The 20,507-nt window shown below is 33.4% G+C and overlaps 3 protein-coding genes across 6 annotated transcripts in view; 1 reads left to right on the top strand and 2 right to left on the bottom strand.

Moving 5' to 3' along the window:
• The window catches only part of LOC142355291 (ran-binding protein 9-like), a 281,185-nt gene that overhangs the window by 214,984 nt on the left and 45,694 nt on the right, over positions 1-20,507 (top strand). The window lies entirely within an intron of this gene.
• The window catches only part of LOC142356023 (uncharacterized), a 214,018-nt gene that overhangs the window by 171,188 nt on the left and 22,323 nt on the right, over positions 1-20,507 (bottom strand). The window lies entirely within an intron of this gene.
• LOC142335080 (rho-related GTP-binding protein RhoC-like) lies at positions 1,522-20,499 on the bottom strand. 3 transcript variants are annotated; one of them, XM_075383421.1, is made up of 5 exons: positions 20,164-20,499; positions 19,725-19,964; positions 11,722-11,889; positions 4,680-4,747; positions 1,522-1,803 (listed from the first exon to the last, which is right to left on the bottom strand). In XM_075383421.1, the coding sequence occupies exons 2-5, from the start codon at positions 19,894-19,896 to the stop codon at positions 1,624-1,626; spliced, it is 588 nt and encodes a 195-aa protein (XP_075239536.1). In that variant the 5' UTR covers positions 19,897-19,964; positions 20,164-20,499; the 3' UTR covers positions 1,522-1,623. The 3 variants fall into 3 exon arrangements, with proteins under 3 accessions (XP_075239536.1, XP_075239538.1, XP_075239537.1); XM_075383423.1 differs by having other exon boundaries at positions 19,725-19,949; XM_075383422.1 differs by lacking the exon at positions 20,164-20,499 and having other exon boundaries at positions 19,725-19,973.

The following is a 20,507-nucleotide window of genomic DNA, read 5'->3' as shown; positions in this document are numbered from 1 at the left end:
AACCTGTAATTTTGGTCTGGAAACACACCATATGCGTTAGACTTGGGTTCTGGTCAGAGGTCAGAGGTCATTTACGTCTGGGATAGTCTGATCAGGGGGTACTTTTGAGGGCACTTCAGTATGAACAGAGTTCACTTCAGGATGGTTATTGTCTGATAAGAAGGGTTGTTTTCGTCTGGGTTGTTCTGAACATAAACGGTTTCAAAAGAAGATTAGTCTGACCAGAGAAGATATCAAACGCAATTGGGTCTTATCAGCGACCACCTCGTGCGCATTTTTTTCTCACATTTTTTTGTATTTTTCTGAGAGATGTTCGCTCTGCCAAGAGGCAAGAGGCAACAAAAACGCAGCATTCTAATCAGAGACTCATCTAGTCTCCGATGGTTCTGTAATAAGAATCAAAGAGGTGCAATTGATAGCAGATGCCGGTCCCCCTATGAAGAAATTTTGATTAACAGTAGACCGCGACATTTCTTGAGTCAGCAATATGCACTAATGGTGTACTATTTAATTTTTTCTCATCAATTGGGTTTTCATTTCATTGGCAAAATTTTTCTTGAATATTGGCTTTTCCTTAGATGAATTAAAGGCTGCAAACGTCAGCTTTTATGAAATAAATAAATTTTAGCAAGACTAAAGAAATTCGTTCGTAGTGAAAACCATTCACTGCTCAGAACATTTTGAGCGTAATGGAGTCTAATCAGAGACGATTTCGAGCGCACAATATTTCGATCAGGAGTGACGATCGAACGCGTCATAGTCTGATTGGAAGAAATTTTAGCACACAATCGTCTGGATAAAGGTCTGGGTTTGTTCTGGGTCATGGTCGCACAATTGTCTTGACAATGGTCTGATTTCGGTCTAATCAGAGGTCATTTCCGTCCGGCAAGGTCTGATCAGAGACAGCTCCGAGAGCACTCCGAGCGCACACGGTGTTTCTAGCGCACTTCAGTCTAATCAGTGGACACTTTGGTCTGGGATGGTCTGATGAGATATTACTTTTGTCTGGAACTGTCTAATCAGAGGTCATTTCAAGATGGCACCTCAGCCTGGGGGCGGTCTCGAGGCTTCTTGAGTCGGATCTTAAACGATTTGAGCGCAACTGAATCTGATCCGAAACGATTTCGAGCGCAAGTGAGTCTGAGCATAGATCATATCGATCGAGCGCATTATTTTTTAAACTATTTTTTGAAAATTCTTTTAGACTGAGACGGTCTAATCAGAGGCACTTTCGGTTTGGGAGAGTCTGATCAGGCCGATTTTGTCTGCACACCTCTGCCTGAGATGCAATATCTTTTTACATCGCTTTTTTAAACCACTAATTTCGAACGTGTACTTTCAAACATTAATGATGTTAGCTTTATACTAGAGTTTTACTAGAGAAGCGCCAAACATGGACTATATGATCTTCCGGAGCTAAAAACTCGCTACTTGAAAGTCGCGTCACTAGGAAACTAACAATGTATATGTTAATAATTTCTCCGCCAGGTTCTACAATGATTCTGTCATTTTAAAGTGAAACATCAGCGCGCCAGTAAATTGAATCTATAGTTCAAACTTCAAATTGTAATTTACAAGTAATTTACAGCTGCACATAATAATAATAACGAAATAATTGCTAACTTACAAAATAGCACAAACATTTCTGAAGTGTTTTGATTTTCGTTGCCTGATTGCTAGCCTTATTGTATCTTCGAACACTTGATCAACACCCTCTCCAGATGTTGAAGAACATTCTAGAAAAAGCGCTGCCTCTATGCTATTTGCCATACCCTCTCCCTCAGCTTTCGTCACGAGCAGATCCTGAGAGAAATAAATAGCATCTGGAAATATCAAGAATAACATTTTCCAGGAAAAAATATGCCAGCCGAAAGACATTAAGGAATCCTTAAGCCACTAAACCTGCAAATTCGCCTCAAAACGTATAATTTGTGGCTTTAGCGGACACAAGTAACAGTATCAAAACCATACATCGAATTTTTCCTCAATTTTTTTTAGTAATTACTTCAAATCGCATTTTTCCTCAATTTTTGTTTAGTAATTGCTTCAAATCTTATTGCAAAACCAACTTTTCTCAAGAGCCATCTTAAACGCATGCGCTGATTTGCGGATAATTTTTGAAAGCGCAATTGGTAAATCAATGACTTTCCATGCAACTGTTTCACAAAAAGTTTTTCGTTCATTTAAATCTTGGTTCATAACCAACCGATATTATCATTATCAGTTCATATCGAATCATCAATGGAGTCAATCTTGCAACATTCCATTAAAAATATTTGAGGTATTTCTCCTGTTCTGGCTCCCAAATTGTCCCGTCAGTGCAGCCCAAACAGTTAAAAAATTTTTTGAGTACCATTTGTCTTTGGGTTAGACATCCAGGAACTCATCAATTTTGATTGAGTATGAACCCCACACACTAGGTATCATTAAAAAGGTTTGCTCGAGTTACGTTTTTGCCTATAATCTTGATTCTCTTTGAATCAGCATGCTTAGGTACTGCAACAAGTAAATTAATTGAAGTCATTGGTTTTTGACAGCTGCTAGGGAGAGTCACAGGATCAAATTTTTAATAAACAATTTTAATAAACAATTTTTGGAAACAGGCCCGCATCCCAACTAGTCTCACAGCGTAAATAGCCACAGATTCTTAAGATCATTTCTGCTCTTAGCGTTAATATATTTGTTTTTTTTGAAGCTCTATGAACAGGCTTCAATTTTTTTGAGTTGCCAGCAGCATTCGCTGTGACCAAAATAAAATAGTCATAGATCGTAAAATGACTTGGAACAAGTCCTTACATTGGTGAGAAAAAATGTGGAATTTTTCAGTATTTTCAACAACCAGGTACTTGCATATTCGCTTTATTTGCCCGTTTGACTTTTCTTGATTATCGGGCAAGCAAAGAGTACAGACACACTTTTGAAAGTCAAAACTATGGGTGAAAGTGGATATTTTACACTTGATGCGCAGCAGATATATTTGGTGCGCTTGTTGTGGACTGACCTAGAGGCGGAGAAGCCCTTCCAAGAAACGACAGAGTAGCCATCCAAGTTCCAAGAACTTGTTCAACGGCTAATTTAGTAGTTGAAAATACTCATCACAAATAGGAATTTGGGACTTTGTGACATATGTTCTGTTAAGAAGATATCAATTTGTTTTAATATTCATTATGTTACAGCAATTTTTTTCTGCAATCAAACATTGAACAAAATGAAAAATCATATCAATTTGAAAAGCCAGATGAGAATGTAAAGAATTGGATGCATGCGCAACAAGATTTACATCAACTTTGGGATTTCCATTTATTCTGACAGACGGCTGCATTCACTCATTTATTGCAGTCACTCAGTTTCATTCGGTGTTTCTTATGTAATTTTACTAGGCGCGTGTTACGGATGTGTTTGCTAAATTTAGGAAAATTAGAAAATCTCTGAAAAGAAGAGCGTTATGAATTTTTTCCTCACCCAATGACAGGGAGCAGAGTACCCAAAGGAGGTTAGCTAGACATCGATTTGTCGTTTTTAGTTTGATTACTTTCACTCAAAACGTGAAGTTTGGCATAATCATCTAATCATATAGCTGAGCTGTCAATTTTAGTTGATAAAGTTATAAGACTATAAAATTAAAAAAAAAAAACACAATATTAATTGAAGTTTTAATTGAAGAAAAACAACACGTTATCATATTTAACATGATTATAATTATGATTCATATCTTGGCAAGTTTAGGAAACGTCGTTTCATGGAGAAATTAAATCGATAATCCCAATTTGACATAACAATAAAACACCTAGCATCTTAAACAGCAGAATCAGTATTTTTACTTTGTCAAATTTTGATGCTTTTCACGATTACTCCCAACGATGTGTCAACTGCACGTAAGCGAAAGAGCTCCTAACTTGTAAATAAATACTGCAGAAGCTTTTGCATTACTCACTGACGTTTACAAAAATCAATTGCAACTTTGCAAATATTGGTATAAAGACAATTTTTTTGGGTTAAACTTGATAATTTTGTGACTGCCAAGACTTGGACTAAGACTTGCCAAGTCCTGGCCAAGACTTGGACTAAGACTTGCCAAGTCCTGGCCTAGACTTGCAAAAGACTGACAACTCTAAAATGTGTTATGATCATAGCTCTGAATCAGTTCCTAGACTTACAATTAGACTTGCCAAGTACTGATTTTGACTTGGCGTTTGGTACGGGATGTCTCTCACTAAAATTTGATTTCTAAATTGGATAAATCAACTCATTTAACAAATTTCAAGCAGTTGTTGTTATTGTCTTTTGTGGGTTACCTTTTTGCGGCGTAATGGGGCGCTGCCTGCCACTTCGAGCAGATGTGTTCTTGATTTTTATGGTCTTTTAAATCATATACTCTTAAAGTTCTAAAAGAATTAAATTTTGCTTTAAGTTGGTAGAAGTTTAGCACAAAAAAAATTGGCTATAATTAGGTTTCCAAATTTATGATAGTAAATTTATGATACTATGATCATACCAACAATAACAATTTTATATTCCCAACTATAATTTTCCGCCGTCTTTGGTATCTCTAATCTGCGCTCAACGGAATTTGAACATCATTTTGTTTTAGTCATAGAGAAAACTTTTGAATAATGGAAGCATTTATATCCATTAAGTTGGATCGTATAGAAGGAGCTTATGATGTGAACATTTTTTACCTGTAATTCGTGTTGATGTTGCCTCAAGTCACAGTGAGTAGCGACCAAGGCTATTACTGGCGGTCTTTCTGTGAATGGAGACCTTGATTAAAAAAATAAACAGCCATTTGCCCATAACATTAAATTGATTTTCCTTCACCTCAACTCAACTGCAGTTTACGTTAAATTACATTAAAAAAGTAAAATTATCTTAAATTTTGCAACAAAATTACTTTAATTTTTATCTTAAGAGTACCTTATTTTTTACCTTAACTGATCAGATAACAAAGCGGCTCGGTAATGTGCAATTGCACATAAGGTTCCGACCCCGCTCATCCACAATTTTGGCGTAATTGTCTACCAAATGAGGAACAGATAGAAAAACACACAAAATTCAAGTATTTTTCAAAAAAAAACTGGTGTATGAACAAAAAGATAGCCTCCAAAGCAAAAAATTCAGTGGAGTAAAAAAAGATGCATTAAATTGATGAGATATGCCGATATTAAGAAAACGAGCGAAGAAGAACGGCAAAACAAACAACAACAACAAACATTAATTACATCAAAAAATTTATGTCCGTTTTAAAGAACAAAACTTAATAAACAAAGTCAAAATAGCGTCAGATAAAACAGAAAATGAACAAAAATAACTTGTAATTCACCAGAAAAAAATGGTTCTTCACCAGTTGATAATAACGCTTGGTAACAAATAGACAAAAAAGAACAGAAACTTTAAAGTTAGAAAATTCGCTGAATTTAAAAAAAAACAATTAATTTCAAAGTAATGAAAACCATTAGGAATCAACTAAAGTATCCCATATGTTTACAATTACCAATGCTTCTCTAGAAGGGAATTAAGAACTCTTGGTATTCAAAATTTTATGCAGTTACAAAAAGAACAACAAATAGACAACAAACTAAAATTCAATTAAAACTTGCCAGAAAATGCTTTGGAAGCCGTAAAGCCATATTTTGGCCCCCAAAAATTGTTAAATTGCACCTTCGTCGAACACCGATAATGTATTAAGTGGCATCTCATTAATGAAACTAGGTAACAATTAGACCAAAAAGAAAAAAGCAAGATTATGTAAAACTTCTTTTTATAAAAAAAATTTATTTCCAAAGACATGAAAGCCATTAATTACAAAAGGAAAAAATTGAATAGTTTCGCTTATTCTTCCAAAGGAAGCCCTCAAAACCTGCAATTAATCAAAACATGTCTTACGTCTACAAAAAGAACGTCAAATATGAAAAAAATCAAAAATCAATTTACTTTTTTTTGTGAAAAACACGTGTCGAAGCCAGTAATTTCACGAATTCTTTAAAAACATTAGATTTTGTGACACCAATTCCTTTTTGACACCTTCCATTGACAAAAATAATGTCATTTTTAGCTTTTCATTAACGAGACCAGGTAACAAACAGACAAAAAAAGGAACAAAATTGCGAAGTTGAAATGTTTTTTTTTTTTTCATTTTGGAAAACAATTGTTTTCAAAGTCATGAAAGCCATTTTCTATCTTCTAATATCAGAACATCGGCTCATCTACTCTTCCCGTAAAAGCCAATCAAACCGGGTCCTTGTACAAGAAAATAAATACGACTAAAAAGACAAAGTAAAAATGACAGATAAAGACAAAATTAAAAAATTAAAAATACGACATTAAAGACAAAATTAAAAATTCGAGAAAGTATTGTCGAAGCGGTAAAGAACCACAATCTATATGTTTAAGGATTTGATTAATATCAATTGTGCGTTTTTTTGAACGCGAAAAATGTGATATATGAACTGACAACAACGTGATAATTTGACAAAATTAGAAAACATGAAAAATGGGAAAATACCTAAAAATAAAAAAAATTGTGAAATCTAGTAGTATCAAAGCCAGAACACCATAACTTACGTTACTTACATAACTGGCGTAAAACCGCAATAAAGACTATATTTGAGCTCAGCAGAAAGAAAGAGCACTCGTTGATCGCTGACACTAAGCTACAAGTTGACCAAAGCAAGAGAAAAATGGAGGCAAAGTTCAATAAGCCATTTTTTATTTAAAAATCAAATATTTTAAAAGTCAAAACAACCATAAGCTTTCAAGCAATCAACTAGATAAATTAATTTTGAGCTAAAAAGGAAGCCAATAGGACCCATCACTACTGAGCTTTGATTTGAAATGTTTTAATACTTAATTAATTTAAAAAAGATCGAATCTTTTTAAATAAAAAAACCGACTGATGACAATCCGAATTATTTTTGGATTGTAACGATCCAAGATTGGCACAGAACTAGTCCTGCTAGTGTTGATTGTCCATTAGGAATATTTAATATTTAGAATGTCATTGATATAGATTTTTTGTTTGTTAAAAAATCAAAAGTAAGTGCAGCGTTTTTGATAATCAACGAATAAAGTTAGCAAAAAAGATAAAGTTTTTTACAGAGCACTCTCAACGGAGGTTGAAGTGGAATTAAACCCTTTTTCAGTCTACAAAGATTGTGTTAATGGTCTTTGGGTGTGCACTTCCTGCAAATTTAATCAGAGTGGACTAAAGAAACTTATTTCGTGCTGTTCTTGATGAAAAAGTCTGCAATTTGTGCAATTTTTAGCCAAAATTTGTGACAAAAAAAATTCAATGAAAATAACCACTATTTTATTTTGTCTTTAAACATAAAATCAACAACATTTTCGAGAAGAATTCTATTAAATTTTATCAAAATTGGCGAAATTTTAGTCAAAAATTCAGAAAAAATGTGAATGAAATCAACGGAATTCACTCTATTTTCTCGAAAGTTTAAACCTTGATATCTCCCTGTCAAAATCGAAAACCAAAAAAAAAATTTTAACTCCATATTCTACGCTGGACAAGCTTTCTAATGATACCAGTCTCAACTCTCTACGATGAATATATCGATCGGCCAAAATTGACTGAACAAAAAAAACCCAGTCGAGTACATAGTTCCCCCCCCCTCAAGAGGGGTCGGAACAAAAATAAAATTTGAGGTCAAATATACTACATTAACATTTACGGTTCAAGGAAAAAAATATTTTTAAGGTAATTTTAGGCTAGTTTAAGGTATGTAAAGGTACAATTACCTTAACATTATTTTGTTTATATAGTGTGTACAGTCTGTTTATTCTTCCGTACTTGATATTTTGTCCCAAAAAAACTTAGAAATGACTGCCTTCGACCTGGCACTCAATATTTGAAGCACTTCCTTAATTTTTTAAAAAATTTCGGAGTGCTGGTAATGCACTTTTGGTTTGGTCATTTTGCTTCAAATTCAATTTTTTTAATGAAAATGTTTTTTTAATCAAACTTTCTATACTAACTACACTCAATGGAACATTTAACTCCCCTCCAGTTGACCACATCGTTCAAAAATGGTTAAAAAAATTTATGTATTGATCGTGTTGGTGATCGTTTTACGAGACTGAACTTTTTGTTCCTTTTCTAGGAGACTGCTGATTTTGATCTACTTTGACGGTTGTTATGATTGAGTCAGCACAAGTCAAGCTCCTTGATCAAAAATGGTCATTTTTATAATAAGAAAACGCTAAGTAACAAATAACAGTTACAACGGCAATCTCATGTTGAAAAATCTCTCAAGGACATAAGGGCATTGACCGCTTTTCCCTATGATAAAAACAATGCCTTCATACGTAACTTTTGCAAATTTCAACTTACGTGAGTATTTTTTTTGTATCCATTGGTGTTTCTTATACCTCAGTGCTTTTTTTAGACAAAACAATTTGAGCCCAAAAACAGCTCGGAGAATTTAGGAGTAAGAATCTGCAAAATACGTAATTTCTTTTTAATGAGAATTTTTCGATTTTATAGTTTTTTTCCGTTAAAATAATCACTAGGCTTCACAAAGAGTAATCCATTTTAAGGAACTCTAAAGAAAATTTATATGTTTGATAGAAAGAATTCGGGCCATCTTCTTTAACAAACCTGATGCACTTTCACACGCCCCATATTTTTATGTTGCTCAGTGACATTATATAGGGTTAGTTAAAATGGCCGTACCCAAATATTGAGATAGACCAATCGGAATGGTGTATGTAATTTAGTCTTGTTATTTGCTAATTCCTCAAAAATGCAATAAAAGTTTTACGTAATTATGATAATCATCTATGCAAAATTTAACGTTAAATTTAATCATCTAACGTTAAATTTTTGTTGAAGTATGTCAAAAAGATCAGTGTCTAAGTAAAATGTCTGCAATTAGAAAAAATTTTTATGGCAATTTCTATGTAGTCTAAGTAGCTAGTTGACAATGACAACAATTTTTTCAATGTTCAGTCATAGAGATGCAATGACTTCCCTCTAAATTTTGGTTAAGTGAAATCTAGTAAACTCACGCCCCAATTTTTAACATTGACATTATCCTAATTCAAGTTTTCCAGAAAGGGTAAGCAATTCTAGAAGCAATTGAGTAAAAACTTTGTTTGATCCTTGTTAGAAAAAAAATCAGTTGTTAGTTTTTGTGCTTTCTGATATTCATTCAATTTATATATCGTTTCATTTCAATATTTGACTTCCCTGGTGTTGTTCCGACCCCATTTTTGGGGATTGGAACTCTATGAAGGTGAAGTTGATCTTTTTTGGTTAAAACGACTAAAGCTGACTTTCATCTTCTGCGTTGAGAATTGAAACGGATTCAGAACCTCTTAGAATCAAAAAAGATTTGATGTAGAGGAACTTTGCAAATTTACATATTTGTGAAGAAAATAAAGTACGGGCTTTTTTCCGTGCAGAATAATATTAATTCCACGTTTCACAAAAAATCAAACGTTTATGAGCTTTTGCGTGCGTGTGATTTGTCTGTGTGTGTATGTGTGCACGGAGGCTTTACAAGTTAGTTTGTGTTTGTGAATGTGTGCGTGTGTGTGTTCATATGTGTGTGTTTGTGCGTGTGAGTGCATTGAATAGAGAGGGATAGAACATATTTGTGCTCCAGAATGCACTAGTGTAAGAGCAACGAACGTGAACTTATGTATGCATGTCAGTGTATATGTGTTAATATATATATATATATATATATATATATATATATATATATATAAATATGTGTGCGTGTGTGTGTGTGTGTGTGTGTGTGTGTGTGTGTGTGTGTGTACGTATGAGCAAACTTGTGGGATCTTTTCTGCTAGCGCCCCCGCTTAGTTAGGCACCCCCACTTATACATGTTTAAACATATTGTTAGAGCTAAATAAGTTTATACATAAACTTACATGAACAATATGCTTTCATTAAAAGCTAGCACAGCTATAGCTTAAAACTATTACGCATTTTAACCAAAAATTGTTGCTCTAACGTAAGCATCATTAAAAATTTCTACAAAATTTCATTTTTGATGCTATTGGCCACAATGAGGGCTCGAGTTTTAAAATGTTTAAAGCAAACTATTCTAAAAGTGCCGTCAATCTACCTAGACTTTCTTGTTTAAATAAAATGCAAGTATCGCTCTTACAATTCGCGAAAATTTACATTTTTGAGGGTGCTAAGTTAACGGGGGGCGAGATACCATCACATACACACAAGATTTTTTTGGCCTCTATGGCCAGCATTAGTTTTCATGATCTCAGTATCACAGGTCATCCATCTCAATTTAATGGCCGCTGCTAGATCAAGTATTGTGAGTTTTCCATCTGTTTCTCTCTGCATTACAAGTATCAGTTTTTCATTTTGACGCTTTCAATGACGGAAAAGGGCCAGAATGGATTGATCCAAAAAAACTGTTTCCTAAGTTCTCTTCGTGGTGGATATTATTAAGAGTGGTAATGCACTTTTTAAATAGTATAATATTTTTCATATCTTTTTAGCGGTTCTAAAGGCTTTACGCAAGTTTCTTCAAATCTTTTCTTCTCGTTAAGATACTGTTTGGTCTTAATTTTCTGCTTTTTTTCTCCTGTTTTCTTTTGTTATCGTTTGTTGTACATTCGCATAACATTTGTCATTCATCTCTAACTTAAAGATTTAAGTTCCGAAAAGTAAACAGCTGACCCTGTTTCTGCTCAATCAACTATTTTTAGGTGCTCTCATACTTTTTATTTGATTTTAAGTTTTTTGTTTTATTTTCAGCATTCGATTTTGCTTACCCAGTTTTTCAAGTGACTATTGTTTAACAAACTTACGCATTTTAATGTGTACAGCCAGCGTCAGAAAAGCGAAAACTGGAAAAAAGCTGGGAAAAATTGCCTGAGCTCTTAGTGCTTCAACTATCCGTGTTCTCTTTGAGTCAATTATCATTACCACAACTGGTTTTAGTTTTAGTATGAGTTTTTCATAATTAATTTTATGCACACCTTTCCTTGCGTTGCAAACGTCAAGTCTATTTCACTATTTATGAAATTCCCTTCATTTTGGCGTGTGATGTTCCTCAATGTCGGCAATCACATCCGGCAGCTTCAATTGCATGTGTTTATGTCAACGGTGAATAATTTTTTTTAAGGAATCTTTCAGATTTTCTTTCGATTACGGAAAGCATGATAAATCCCCATAAAAATATTTTTTTCCTTGGTGTCAATGGGTCTTGTTTTTTTGGTATATATATATTGAGACCGCATTTATACGAAGCAAGCGCAGCTATTATGTCAACCTCCCTGCTATATTTATAAAAATCTGCCATTTTTGACACTTGGTTGACTTTTATCGAAGCTAAGGTCTGGGTGTGAGCAATTGATGTGCTTCAGAGAGCAAACCACGATCCACCTTTATCTTTAAGTTGTTTTTGTTTCAGTTTCATCCATTTTCAACGGTTTCATGTAGCATCAAAAAATTATCCCCGGAAGAAAAACAAGATTAACTTTCAAGTCTGCTGCGTTTACTCATTATGTAGATTTTTTACTCATTATGTAGTCGACTCAAATATTTAGAAAGTATTGCAACTCATAGAAAATCTACGGAAAAATCTACAAAATTGAATTTTTTTTCTTGGTTTCGAAAAACGTAAATCGTGAATAAGAATTTCTTTACTTTTGATATAGCTAAAGCGACCTTTTTTGAAAGGAAATGAAAAAAAAAGCCCAAGGACTCGGGGAATCATGGTCTCGTTGCCATACTTCTTTTTGAAGCATATTTTGTTGCGATATCTGTTGTCCACTTGGATCGGACGTTGTCGAATGAAGACCTGTTGTTGATGGAGTAGCAAAGAATTAATGCATGTGCCTCTTCATAGTACAAGTGTCGCAGTCTCTCAAAATCATCATGACACATCGTGTTTAACATGACTAAAACATGACACAATTTTGATCGTTTCTACTGGCCACCCCCCCCCCCCCCAGCCCTTTATAGCCGTTATTTTATCACCCCTTAAATCTAAGTTTTCGCGAATACTCGAGAGCAATACTTGTATTTCATTGAAACAAGAGTGTCTGGTAGATTGAAGGCACTTTTGGGAATAGTTTCCTAGAATTTTTTTAGAAAAATTGAGCTCTTATTGTAGCTGATAAATGCCTCAAAATTTTAGCATCAAAATGATAAAATACAAACGTTTTTATTGATGCCATACAAACCATAGCTCTGGCAGCTTTTAATAAATACATATTGTTCATAAATGTTTATGCATAAACTTAATTAACTTTAAGAATTTGCATAAACATGTATAAATCAGGGGTGCAAAACAAAGTCAGGGGGACGAGGACGGGGGACGGGGGACTAGGGGGGGGGGGGTGGATTGGAGAAAAGATCCAACATTTTTACAAAAAAAACCAGTACAAAAGATTCGTTTTCCTATTTGACCTTTGAGGTAAGTAATAATTGTTGATCTCAAAATTGCTAGTTTTAACTTACCGTTTAACCATGTATTTGGGGCATAATTGTCGGCTCTGCAGTGATTTGGGCCAAATATATGGTTTGCTGGTAATGTAAAATGGTTATTTTGTATATGCTAACTCTATGGATATCATTTAATCTTTACCGTATCAAATTTTTACGCGAAATGACTTTTTTGGAAGTTTTTCTGAAAACAACTAAAGCGAGTTTATAAGCAATATATATTTACATTACCACTTGAGTTGTAAATTCACATGTGATCATCACTCATAAATATTAAGAGTTAATTCAAGATAACTGTGAGATAACTGTTATCAGAAATCATCAATGGCACTTTGTAGGTAGATACGCCAATCTGTCGTTGGAATTTTGATTTTTCCATCAATGAGGTTAAAACTTTGTATTTATTCAGGTTGTTCCTTATAGACAGCAATGGAACCCAAACTCACTATGCTACTAACCAAGGAGTCATTAGGGAATCAGCGAGTTCTTTACACTCGCTGGTCAAAATCAAAAAAACTGTCCAATTAAATTTACCTCAATTTTTGCAGGTGAACAGTACCCGTAAATTTGCCTGCGAAATATGATACGTGAAATTTGCCTAGAACTCGTTACCTAGAAATTGCCTGGAAACTCAAAATTCACCAAATTCTATATAGATTGCAGACAAATTTACCTAATACTGCAGGTAGACGAAAAAGTTTTCAAGTAAATTCTAAGTGAGTTACATTAAAGAACAATCCGATCCGTCTGATCGTGTTGAGAGCGATATTAGCTTATCAGAACTGTAGGTTTTCAGGAAATCTTGTTTCATAAAAAATATGGAACATTGGGGGAGAACATTGTAGAACAAATCCAAAAATGGTGAAAAAAATGCGACGGAAAGCGACGGAAAGCGACGGCTTTAGGTTTTTTTTGGCCAAAACTAACTCTATATTGCGTTTGTCCCTAAGTTTGAGTAAAAAATCCATTCTCAAGACAATAAAAATTTCGCAATACATTTTCGAATCAATTCACATTCCTGATTTTCGATCAACTTGAGAAATCTCTAAAAATGTATTTTTAAAAAATGAGAACAAAAGTTCCCTCTAATTGCGTCTGCGTGACTGGACCGTGTCCGTCTAAAAATTGATATGCTAATTGTTGTTCCGACCCACTTGAGGACTAAATGTACAATTCAATGGGGTTTTTTTCTGAAAATTTTGGCCGATCGATATATTCATCATTGAGAGTTGTGACTGGTATCATTAGAAAGCCCGTCCAGCGTTGAATATGGAATCAAAAAGATCTGTCATGAAATATCGACGTTTAGAAGTTGTGGATAGTAGATGAAATTCAATTTTTTATATTCACATTTCCCATTATTTTTGAACAAATGTTTTGTATTTTACCTAAAATTTGGTAATAATGTTTACAGTAATTTTATTGGCTTCACTTTAAAGGATAGAGTCCTGCCTTGCTGATTGCTGTTATCCCAGTTTTCTGGTTAATATTTTTGCATTGGTTAACATCTGGTGCGACAAACTATGAAAAATTCCAAAAAAAGGACTAATTAGATTTTTGATATCTATAGGAGTCATCTGGAATTAAAAATTGCCGGTTGTTTAAAAAATCAATTCAAAAATTTTTAAAATGGCATTGTTTATTTTTGGTTTAATTACAAATTTCATTCGCTAACAATTCTATATTGAAAACATCTTGAATAATTAGTTTTTTTGTTGGATGCGAAGTAAAATCTGAGCTAAGTTTGGATTCTTACAACAAATATTTATTCGGATTATATTGGGGCGCGGCATTTTTCAATTCCTTTTGCTTCCTTGTTTTTTATGTTAATCACTTTGAGAATGATTTCAAATCAAGGCCGAATTTTTGCCAGATCATATTTACAACAAAACGATCTGAAACGAATAAATATTATGTCTTCAGAGAAAAACACATAATTGTTTTGGCTTTGAAAATGTGTTTAAATAAACTATCTTAAGCTTTGCCCTCATTTGTTTTAGCAGCCCGATGACTTCGTCTAGTCAATCAAAGACGACCGATGGGGTTCCTTTGTTTTTATACATAAACCGTTGAACCTGTGAATTCTTTCTGTGACTTAGTCTGAAGATAGATGTACAAGGCAAAGTTTCTTCCAGGTGTTGTAAAAAATTCTCTTTATAGTGGTTTTTGTTGAATTAATGGTTTCTTGGGTTTTTACTACAAAATTTCATAAAAGTTTTGTAATTTTCGCATATATACCTTTATTTGAGTTTACTAATTGTTCCTTTTTCAAATTATCACGTCAAATTCAGGTCCAATTGGCAATGGAATAACGTGCAAAAAATTGTGTTTTAAAGCTGCGAAACTGTTTTCTCGCAAATTTTGGTAGTCTTCTACTGTTTCCGACTCTAGTTGTGGATCGTTGTTTTCATACAGCATATTCCTGACAATCAAATGCCTCAAGTTCTTCCCATGAATGTTTGAATGAATTTATTTATTGATTTTTTCACAGCTAACTTTTTTAATGACTCTCAAATAAACTTTTTGGAAAGAAATTGTTTGATCAAACATTTGTTCTGATTTTCGGCAACAAGTAACTAAGTCGCAATACATTTTCGAATCAATTCACATTCCTGATTTTCGATCAACTTGAGAAATCTCGTGTCCGTCTAAAAATTGATATGCTAATTGTTGTTCCGACCCACTTGAGGACTAAATGTACAATTCAATGGGGTTTTTTTCTGAAAATTATGGCCGATCGATATATTCATCATTGAGAGTTGTGACTGGTAACATTAGAAAGCCCGTCCAGCGTTGAATATGGAATCAAAAAGATCTGTCATGAAATGTCAACGTTTAGAAGTTGTGGATAGTAGATGGAATTCCATTTTTTATATTCACATTTCCCATTATTTTTGAACAAATGTTTTGTATTTTACCTAAAATTTGGTAATATTGTTTACAGTAATTTTATTGGCTTCACTTTAAAGGATAGAGTCCTGCCTTGCTGATTGCTGTTATCCCAGTTTTCTTGTTAATATTTTGCATTGGTTATCATCTGGTGTGACAAACTATGAAAAGTTCCAAAAAAGGACTAATTAGATTTTTGATTTCTATAGGAGTCGTCTGGAATTAAAAATTGCCGGTTGTTTACAAAATCAATTCACAAATTTTTAAAATGGCATTGTTTATTTTTGGTTTAATTACAAATTTCATTCGCTAACAATTCTATATTGAAAACATCTTGAATAATTAGTTTTTTTTTGGATGCGAAGTAAAATCTGAGCTAAGTTTGGATTCTTACAACAAATATTTATTCGGATTATATTGGGGCGCGGCATTTTTCAATTCCTTTTGCTTTCTTGTTTTTTATGTTAATCACTTTGAGAATGATTTCAAATCAAGGCCGAATTTTTGCCAGATCATATTTACAACAAAACGATCTGAAACGAATAAATATTATGTCTTCAGAGAAAAACGCATAATTGTTTTGGCTTTGAAAATGTGTTGAAATAAATTATCTTAAGCTTTGCCCTCATTTGTTTTAGCAGCCTGATGACTTCGTTTTATCAATCAAAGACGACCGATGGGGTTCCTTTATTTTTATACATAAACCGTTGAACCTGTGAATTCTTTCTGTGACTTAGTCTGAAGATAGATGTACAAGGCAAAGTTTCTTCCAGGTGTTGTAAAAAATTCTCTTTATAGTGGTTTTTGTTGAATTAATGGTTTCTTGGGTTTTTACTACAAAATTTCATAAAAGTTTTGTAATTTTCGCATATATACCTTTATTTGAGTTTACTAATTGTTCTTTTTCAAATTATCACGTCAAATTCAGGTCCAATTGGCAATGGAATAACGCGCAAAAAATTGTGTTTTAAAGCTGCGAAACTGTTCTCTCGCAAATTTTGGTAGTCTTCTTATGATTTCGCCTCTAGTTGTGGATTGTTGTTTTCATAAAGCATATTCCTGACAATCAAATGCCTCAAGTTCTTCCCATGAATGTTTGAATGAATTTATTTATTGATTTTTTCACAGCTAACTTTTTTAATGACTCTCAAATAAACTTTTTGGAAAGAAATTGTTTGATCAAACATTTGTTCTGATTTTCGGCAACAAGTAACTAAGTCGCAATACATTTTCGAATCAATTCAAATTCCTGATTTTCGATCAACATGAGAAATCTCTAAAAATGTATTTTAAAAAAATGAGAACAAAAGTTCCCTCTAATTGCGTCTGCGTGACTGGACCGTGTCCGTCTAAAAATTGATTTCCTAATTGTTGTTCGGACCCACTTGAGGAGTAAATGTACAATTCAATGGGTTTTTTTCTGTTAATTTTGGCCGATTGATATATTCATCATTGAGAGTTGTGACTGGTATCATTAGAAAGCCTGTCCAGCGTTGAATATGGAATCAAAAAGATCTGTCATGAAATATCGACGTTTAGGAGTTGTGGATAGTAGATGAAATTCAATTTTTTATATTCACATTTCCCATTATTTTTGAAAAAATGTTTTGTATTTTACCTAAAATTTGGTAATAATGTTTACAGTAATTTTATTGGCTTCACTTTAAAGGATAGAGTCCTACCTTGCTGATTGCTGTTATCCCAGTTTTCTGGTTAATATTTTTGCATTGGTTAACATCTGGTGTGACAAACTATGAAAAGTTCCAAAAAAGGACTAATTAGATTTTTGATATCTATAGGAGTCATCTGGAATTAAAAATTGCCGGTTGTTTAAAAAATCAATTCAAAAATTTTTAAAATGGCATTGTTTATTTTTGGTTTATTTACAAATTTCATTCGCTAACTATTCTATATTGCAAACATCTTGAATAATTTGTTTTTTTTTGTTGGATGCGAAGTAAAATCTGAGCTAAGTTTGGATTTTTACAACAAATATTTATTCGGATTATATTGGGGCGCGGCATTTTTCAATTCCTTTTGCTCTCTTGTTTTTTTATGTTAATCACTTTGAGAATGATTTGAAATCGAGGCCGAATTTATTCCAGATCATATTTACAACAAAACGATCTGAAACGAATAAATTTTATCTCTTCAGAGAAAAACGCATAATTGTTTTGGCTTTGAAAATGTGTTGAAATAAATTTTCTTAAGCTTTGCCCTCATTTGTTTTAGCAGCCTGATGACTTCGTTTTATCAATCAAAGACGACCGATGGGGTTCCTTTATTTTTATACATAAACCGTTGAACCTGTGAATTCTTTCTGTGACTTAGTCTGAAGATAGATGTACAAGGCAAAGTTTCTTCCAGGTGTTGTAGAAAATTCTCTTTATAGTGGTTTTTTATTGAATTAATGGTTTCTCGGGTTTTTACTACAAAATTTCATAAAAGTTTTGTTATTTTTGCGTATATACCTTTATTTGAGTTTATTAATTGTTCCTTTTTCAAATTATCACGTCAAATTCAGGTCCAATTGGCAATGGAATAACGTGCAAAAAATTGTGTTTTAACGCTGCGAAACTGTTCTCTCGCAATTTTTGGTGATCTTCATACAGCATATTCTTGACAATCAAATGCCTCAAGTTCTTCCCATGAATTTTTGAATGAATTTATTTATTGATTTGTTCACAGCTAACTTTTTTAATGACTCTCAAGTAAACTTTTTGGAAAGAAATTATTTGATCAAACATTTGTTCTGATTTTCGGCAACAAGTAACTAAGTCGCAATACATTTTCGAATCAATTCACATTCCTGATTTTCGATAAACTTGAGAAATCTCTAAAAATGTATTTTAAAAAAATGAGAATAGAAGTTCCCTCTGATTGCGTCTGCGTGACTGGACTGTGTCCGTCTAAAAATTGATATGCTAATTGTTGTTCCGACCCACTTGAGGAGTAAATGTACAATTCAATGGGGTTTTTTTCTGTAAATTTTGCCGATCGATATATTCATCATTGAGAGTTGTGACTGGTATCATTAGAAAGCCCGTCCAGCGTTGAATATGGAATCAAAAAGATCTGTCATGAAATATCGACGTTTAGAAGTTGTGGATAGTAGATGGAATTCCATTTTTATATTCACATTTCCCATTATTTTCAGCAACAACTAACTAAGTCGCAATATTGACAGGGCTCATCAATTTTTGCTGTTGGTTATCTTTTGACTGATGACTTCAGGTCTTAGAAGTGTTTTTTCTTAAAAATTTTTCATTCTAGTAAATATTTGTGATTCTTTTTGCTGTAGGTTTCACAAAGATCATGAAAAAAGAAGACCCATTTAGTGTCCAACGAGACCCAAGTAAAGCCCTTAAACCCTTTTTGTCAATTTATAGTTTTAGTGGTTCTCAATGTCTTATATTTTTAATGGCCTCAACATTGTGGTTTCGACAAATTGCATGTCAAGTTTTTTAGTTTTTTCTTTGTTTGTTGTTTTCTTTTCGTCTCACTGAGAACAAGCACAATGGGCTTTCTGAGCAGTTGTTAGTTAGTCTGTTGTTATTTAAGTCGAAAACTTATGATTTGCTGGAATTTTTGAGCAAAATTTGCTTCAAAATAAACTGGGTGATTCTTTAGCTTTGTCACTTTTATCCTTCGCATAAAAGTTACAAAGCTAAAGATCCCTGTCAAATATGGCTAGGTCTCCGTAGTGACAGGTTGCTTCCACTTTCAACGGAATCAAAATCCATTCTGTGTCTGTTTTATCTTCAACTAATGTTTCTTGGCTTTGATACTACTCATTTTTAACAGGAATCGTTTGATTTTTGGATATTTGCACGATCATGAAAACCATCATTTTTTGTTTCCTTGCCACATTAACACAATGATGGGGTGTTTCGATTGACGTATAAAGGCACTATTGAAGTTTTTAGGTTTCTCCATGATTAGTCTACGGTTTTGCGGCAACGGTTGCGACATGCGACATCGTTTTCTTGTTAACTTTAATTGATTTTTGTTTCGTTTCTGGCGTACTTTGTTTTCGTCTGACATATTATGGATAACGACAGTCCTCAACTGCTTCCTATGGGGTATAAATAACCCTTTTTTAATGAGAAGGCAAAAAGTGAACAATTTTGATTTTTTTTCTGAAAATCTGAAAAATTTTTTAGAAAAAAGTTGTTTGTTGCCCCCATTGATTAGCAGAATTATTCCAACAGAGAAAAATATGTTTTTCTGTTTTGTGTTATGTTAAGCAAACGAAAAAAACCACTCTGAAATTTTCTTGCATTATACACTGCGCCCTTCTAGTCCATTAGAACCGCAACCTTAACTGTTGAATAACGTTCTCACCCTTACGTCCTCATTTTTTAGCGGTAGAGTAGAGAATTAATTAAAAAGCACTTACGAAGTTCTATGTCATTTTCGTCAATAGTGACATCCCTGCGGTACTCTCTAACATGCGTAGGCGGGGACTCGTGTTCATTGTATTTGTCGAGAAGAGATGTTTTACCAACACCAACATCACCAACTAACACAATTTTCAGTTCAATGTAATCCTTTCCATTATAACACGACATTTGAGTTAGAACACAAAGTTTAAAAAGGTAGCGCAGATCTTAATATTGATAGACTCCACCAATTAAAACTTTTAGATCTTTTCCGTTTGTGCCCCTCCAGTCTCCAGTGCATTATTCACCCCCCCCCCCCCCAGCTACAGAGCACTTGTCATTAGATGGTAATTCATTAAATAAAAATATGGGGAGGGGGACAAAACGGAAAAGATATAAATTTTTCCAAGATGATCGCTTGCGGCAAAATAACTCAAACTGCAATGTTTTTCTCACAATGAACGGACTCGTCTCCGTGAATGAAAACAAGCTGAAGAAAGATATAATTTTACTTCCAAGAGTAAATTTGAAGTGTTTTTCTTCTCATAACCAATGTATTTTAGCATGCATAGTTATGAGAAGATATTTGGTTTATTTTAGTTTTTTACGAGTCACAATATTCGATATGGCCTTGTGGGGATCAAGATCAGATCAAATTATATCGAATGGCGGTTGCGTAAATCATAACAAGTTGAATGCATAACCAAATAACTAAATAAATATATAAACGTATTCATAACTATAAACATCTAATTCATATAAATATAATTGTGTAGTATATTGCTGGCCATGTTTTTGAA

This window comes from Convolutriloba macropyga, chromosome 2, assembly GCF_964194025.1.
Source record: "Convolutriloba macropyga chromosome 2, txConMacr16.3, whole genome shotgun sequence".
NCBI classification, from domain to species: Eukaryota; Metazoa; Xenacoelomorpha; order Acoela; family Convolutidae; genus Convolutriloba; species Convolutriloba macropyga.
This window is presented reverse-complemented; position numbering and strand designations above follow the sequence as displayed.